This window comes from Homalodisca vitripennis, chromosome 3 (genome assembly GCF_021130785.1).
Source record: "Homalodisca vitripennis isolate AUS2020 chromosome 3, UT_GWSS_2.1, whole genome shotgun sequence".
Classification (NCBI taxonomy): Eukaryota; Metazoa; Arthropoda; class Insecta; order Hemiptera; family Cicadellidae; genus Homalodisca; species Homalodisca vitripennis.
The window spans coordinates 197,641,397-197,647,994 of NC_060209.1; the positions used below are offsets into that span (position 1 = coordinate 197,641,397).

At 35.9% G+C, this 6,598-nt stretch overlaps 1 protein-coding gene across 2 annotated transcripts in view; it reads left to right on the top strand.

Moving 5' to 3' along the window:
• Window positions 1-5,849, top strand: part of LOC124358003 (allatostatin-A) — a 115,280-nt gene extending 109,431 nt beyond the window's left edge. The window contains exons 3-5 of one of the 2 annotated variants that reach the window (XM_046810212.1): window positions 871-1,092; window positions 2,351-2,733; window positions 4,156-5,849. In XM_046810212.1, coding sequence (XP_046666168.1) covers window positions 872-1,092; window positions 2,351-2,733; window positions 4,156-4,298 — 747 coding nt within the window. In that variant the 5' untranslated portion in view covers window position 871 and the 3' untranslated portion in view covers window positions 4,299-5,849. Of the gene's footprint in view, window positions 1-870; window positions 1,093-2,350; window positions 2,734-3,678; window positions 3,796-4,155 lie in introns of those variants that run through there. The other variant, XM_046810213.1, reaches the window with a different exon arrangement.
• Window positions 5,850-6,598: the final 749 nt, after the last annotated feature.

Genomic DNA, 6,598 nt, shown 5'->3' on the forward strand with positions numbered 1-6,598 from the left:
GTGTTAATATCCTATAATTGTACGAGCCCTATGTCCTTCTTCTTGGAACGGTGATGTGTCTTTATAAAATTCTCTCAATAGAGATTACAAGTGGTACTTATATACAGTCCCTGGTGTAATATCCTATAATTGTACGAGCCCTATGTCCTTCTTCTTGGAACGGTGATGTGTCTTTATAAAATTCTCTCAATAGAGATTACAAGTGGTACTTATTTACAGTCCCTAGTGTAATATCCTGTAATTGTACGAGCACTACGTTGCCATTTCTAAACAGTCCCTTAAGTGATATCTACATTCGCTATTCATGTTATTCTAAATCTTAATTCTCAATACTTTCAGTAAAAAATAAATAATGACTGTAACTCTAGGCAATGGGTCTGTTGTGAGAGAATTGGAGTTTTAAGTTTGTTATTTTAGATAGGCTATAAATGGTATAGTTTTAATGTAGAATCGTAAAGAAATTGTTTGTATGATAACTAAAAGGTAACTTGATCTCACGTTAAAACGATTGACAAAGAATTCAGACATTTGAATATCGTAGCGACTACAGCGAAAGGGTTTTATCTTGTGAGATCGGTAAAGGAAGTGTAAATATACAAAGTGGTACTTGTTCTAAATATTCCCGCACTTCCCGGTAAAACGTTCAGATTCGCATTTGTGGCAACGGAACTATGTTGTGATTCTTCTTAAATACTGTTCTGTGATGCCACGTATAAAGTGGGTTAATAGAACAAAGCGTCACGTGCAACGCATGTGTTTTTACTACTTGCAGTACTGTAATAATACTGAAAATACATAAATTTTTAAATCTATGTGTTAATATTGAATATGTAGACCAGGTGAGATGAAATGGTTCTGGTTGTGTTGCAGGATGATGATCTCGTCTCTGCTGGCAGTAGCTCTGCTGTGTCCCTCGTGGCGGGTGTTTGCCTCTGAGGTAGACGACAAACGCATGTACGACTTCGGGCTCGGAAAGCGCGCTGCCTACAGCTACGTGTCAGAATACAAGCGACTACCTGTGTACAACTTCGGCCTGGGCAAGCGGGACGCTCCCCACAGGATGTACTCCTTCGGCCTCGGCAAGAGAGAAAGGTGAATTGGTCAATCATTGCTTATTCTGTCTATAATAATCCCCCTTCTAGGCAAATAAGCCCCCTATTTACTGAGTATTCTATTTCTCAATGAGAGTTTAAATTATTTTTCCAATAAGTTATACATTATTTCTTTGTGAAAAGTATTTAGTCATACGTATTTAATGAAACAGATATTCTTAATTTTGAAGGAAACAGTGAAACTTATCTAATTTTTTTTATATATATATATATATATATATATATATATATATATATATTACTGATTGTATTGTAACACTGAACTATGGTAAATGTACAGAAAATTCCTCTTTCCGTCACAATCAATTTCATCGTCCAAAACAAACTTCAAACCACAATTTTGTATTTATTGTTTTGATTCTGGTATGTTATAAGTCTTAGCAGATCACATTTTTATTTTCAACCGGTTTCAAAAATGAGGAAATAATATATGATTGTATTGTATCACGGAACGACTGTTTCCTTCACAATCATTTCATCGTCCAAAACAAACTACAAACCTTAATTTTGTATTTATTTTTTTTATCCTGGTATGTTTTAAGCCTTAACGGGTGATATTTTTTTCTTTACAACCCGCTTCAAAAATGAGGGACTAATATATTCGGCCTATTGCTATATCTAACACCCGGTTCACCGTCAAGTGTAAAGTTTACACAATTACATTATTTAAAATTTTTTCTTCAAACAACTAATTGTTCAACTGAAACAAATATAACCTGGAAAGGCAGGTTTAGTACATTGAACAAATGAGGGTTTCTTAAGATTGCTGAAAAAACTTACGTACCCATCTCGGTTCTGCAACCAAACATTAGTTTCCGTGCAAGTTTTGGGTTTAAATCTTTTTCACCTTTCACTTACATAGTGCAGCGTCTGAGATCTGACACTGTCATAAACGTCACCTTTGGAATCTGGAGTCTACGTCCGTCTGAAAAAATCCAGAAAGACCGGTATCATACATTCATTACCTTGGCAATTGTGAGGGTGACTTGTATAATAATGGTCTCATAATGTAATAAAACACATTTTCCATCTTCTTTTTCTTATTCTTGCATGCTGTGTGCTATTAAGAAATAAAAATAATTGTGAAATCACTTTATAATAAATATAGGGAGTCACTGTTATAGTGACAGTTATAATAGGTGTTGTTTATTACCTTGATAAGCAAACAGATATTACTATGTGTAGGGGAAGGTTTGTTAATAGTGTTGTTAATAGAGATTTTGTGGTGTAATTTGTAGATATGACCAAGAGGAAGACAACGACCTTGATTACGACCTCAAAAGAGCGGCGCCGTCACCGTACAACTTCGGCTTGGGGAAACGAGAAGGCCGAATGTACTCCTTCGGTCTAGGCAAGAGAAACGCTTACTACGACGATGATGACGTGGATTACGATTCGGACTTCAAGTACAGGATGGGAAAACGGGCGTCGCCTTCACCTTATAATTTTGGCCTTGGAAAGCGAGAAGGCCGGCTGTACTCGTTCGGTCTGGGAAAGCGAGACTTCGATACCGATGACGAGTTGGGCGAGGAAGACATGAGGAACGGCGGCAAGAGAGCAGCTCCATCCCCCTACAACTTTGGTCTTGGCAAAAAAAGCAAACTGTACTCTTTCGGGCTTGGTGAGTAAATATTCGAAGAGTACACTAGAAAATTAAAATAGTTTTTCTCTGCTTGTGACACTTGCTTACTATTATGACATGTATGAAGATATGTAAAATATAAAAATACTTATTTTTATGACACTAAAATACATGAAACTGAACAAAAAAGAAAAACTGTTGATGAAATTGTTTGAATAAATGTTGTCCCAATTTTGTAGAATATTTCGTGAAAGTCGAGAGGTTTCCTCGTATAAAAAAAATCATATCGTATGTAAAAGTGAATAAGACAGCCTTGGTGTCGGAAAATCAGGCACCTTAGGTAAATCTCAAAATTTGCTTAAATATTTTTCTAGAAACCGGAATAATTTAAGGTGTTAAAACAGAGTGCAACAGTTTTTTCCGGAATAGTTTCAGAATGGATAAAAATGACTTCTTTTTAGTATGGTTAGTATGACGAATGGTTGTAGAAAAATGTACTAGGATGTTGCAAAAAATGTAGGATGATTTATAAATCAAGTTGAATAAATTAAAAATTCAATATTAATATTCAGTCAGGGGATAAGATAGTTAATATTAATCATTTAATTTATGAATATTATATCAACTTTAAGATCAAATGAGTTGGATCATAAAGATCAATTGTTTCTTTGAATTTTTCATTCAGTGTCAATAGAAAGATTTAGTATCACAAAAATAGCCTCGCCTCCTCCCTAGTATATATGTTTGACAATGTAAATTTACCATATAAAATTTAAAATATCGACAACGGTGTATGTGTTTGGTTTTGAACTCTTTTCAGTGGCTTTAAAACCGTAATCTCACCGCTAGCAAATTCTCACACAATAGTTAAATCTCGTATAATTTGCTGACACCAGTACAGTTTCTGCCAGGGAAATAATATCTCACAGGAAGCGAACCGCAGCACCACCTGTTACTGTGGTTCACTCTTTACTCTGATTGCAGGCAAGAGGGATGTGAGCAGTGATCTATTAAGAGATGATGCGCAGTGAAGAGGAGAACGACAGGCCTGTGCGCAGTCCCCAGTACAGCTTCGGACTGGGCAAGCGTGACTCACAGCAAGAGAACCGCAGCGCCACCTGTTACTGTGGTTCACTCTTCACTCTGATTTCAGGCAAGAGGGATGTGAGCAGTGATCTATTAGAGATGATGCGCAGTGAAGAGGAGAACGACTAGCCTGTGCGCAGTCTCCAGTACAGCTTCGGTCTGGGCAAGCGAACCGCAGCACCACCTGTTACTGTGGTTCACTCTTCACTCTGATTTCAGGCAAGAGGGATGTGAGCAGTGATCTATTAGAGATGATGCGCAGTGAAGAGGAGAACGAACGACTAGCCTGTGCGCAGTCTCCAGTACAGCTTCGGTCTGGGCAAGCGAACCGCAGCACCACCTGTTACTGTGGTTCACTCTTCACTCTGATTTCAGGCAAGAGGGATGTGAGCAGTGATCTATTAGAGATGATGCGCAGTGAAGAGGAGAACGACAGGCCTGTGCGCAGTCCCCAGTACAGCTTCGGTCTGGGCAAGCGTGACGCTGAACAAACCGCACCCTCGACACAACACCACTGAATCTCCCCTACCCACAACCAGATCCGTTGTAACATTATATACGTCTATTCGTACAGTATCTGTGATTGCTTTCTGTGTGGACGAATGGTGCCACCATATTATTTGTTTGGTTAGAAACCTCATGTGTTTAAACTTGTAATCTTCTCATCATTTGGAGGAATTTTGCCTGCAATGTAATCCATACTGAGAATGCTTTACCTTCAGAAATAATTTAATTGTTTGAAATTTTAATAAAGTAGTAAAACCATATATTTTTGTAAAAAAGCTTTTTTCTAATAAATTTTTGTAATCCTGTTGTTTTGGTCATTATTTATAAAGTTAGTTCGTGGTTGTATTTTGTCAAAGAGACTTTCGCATATGAATGTTGTGTTCTGGATCATGGACACCCATACTTATTTATTTATATAAATATATTTATATGTTTACGAATTTTTAAGACTCTCTAGAAACATGTGTTTATGTTGTATATATATTTTTAAATAAAATCTAACACTGAAATTTGTTTGAAAATTACAATTTACTGTATAGTACGTACCTTTCACTGATTGTCCAGGAATCATTAGTGTAATATTTCTTACAATTATGAAAAAAGTTTGGATTAGTACAGTTTTGATCCAACAACAGATGTTTTAGACCTTGTCAAAAATGTTTGTACGGTTAATGTAACAAAATACTGTCTCATTTCGTGTAAGTCCTTAAATTTTGAAAATAAACTCCCGTCAATTATGCAACTGGTACTGTTTTAAACCATCCATACTCTGGGGTAACGACCATTCTCAAGACTTACCTCTATTCTAGTATTATAACTTGAGGTACAGGAGTGTGGTAGTTTTGTGCGACCTATAGTAGCAACATCTACCAGAGTCCAGGGTTCCGATGCTCCTGTATATTACTAAAAGCAAGGAATGATTTATTCGTTGGTAGTGCCACAATTGATAAATGGTAAAAAGCTATATATTTCTCAAACATATATTTTTCACACCATGCAATAAGAAGAACATTTTTTGTATTTATTTTATTAATAGGATAAATATAAGACGTGCTATTTTCCCATCAAATTTAATTAAAAAAGATCGATATTGTCATCGATAAAAATGTCTGGATGATATTCAAGCAGTTAATATAGTATTATTAACAAACGTTACTTTAAATACATATTAGTTGAAAACTAAGAAAAGCTTGTTTCTAAATCTAGTTGAGTATGAATGAATTTCACTATGCGTATCTTTTAAGTAGTGCCATATAATGAATATTAATTTTTCTAATGTTTGGAAAAGTTAATAATACAGTAATTTAAAATACTGAAAATAGTTGTGAGCCCGTTTAAAAATATCGTCATAGGACAGTTTTTGTGAACAATTTATTCCCGTTTACATGATCTGCTATCCCACCTCGAATGGATGTATTGTATTGAATAATGTTACAATAACTTGTATATATTTTCATATTGTTGGTCCATAAAGAGTTTATCCCGAAACAGTTGTTTCCTATACGACATTAAAATGGGATGTTCCTTCTAAATTTTAATTTCAAATACATTTTTGAAAGTTATATGTGTGTTTTAATTCACCCTTTGCGAAAATTGGATACCTTCAGGATACGATAGAATGATAAGTAAGTCAGAAGGTGTTAGGTTAAAGAATGGCACAATATGGGTGTCGTGTCTTTCAGCCAAACTCTTTTAATTTCGGTCTGGCTGGTTATCAGTTTGTGTGTGCACCAATGATTAGTCAAACATCATGTCAAGGAAGCCTGCAAGTTCAACAGCAGGAAAAGGAACTAATCTTCACTCAGAACCGGCGAAGTCGCCTTGTCTAGATCAACCAATCAATAACTTTTTATTGTTCGTAGACAGCAATGTTGCATGGAATTTAGTCAAGTCTAGAAATACAGTCAATTTGATTTCCAAGATATAAAGATGGCAGGCGTTATATAGAGACAACAATCGCGTGATGTACATTGATATATGTGCGGTTGTTTTTACGCCAGTAAAAGCGTAGTTTGAACCCAATCAACACATTGAGTAACTTCTTTCCTAACATGTGGAAAGTTATTTCCAAGGAAGATAATATTTGCTACACAGGATATCAACGTCACTTATCAGTACAGTCAGTTCTGAATAAAATACTAAAAGCTTTGTTTATAGACTCATAAAAACGCGATTTATCTCACAGAGCCACCATGGGAGTCCCCCAGAGGTCTATTCTAGGCCCTGTATTGTTTATTATACGTAAAAAGAACTTACCACGTTTTTTAAAAGGGGAAAATATTTTAATCTGCTGACGATACGACTCTCTGCG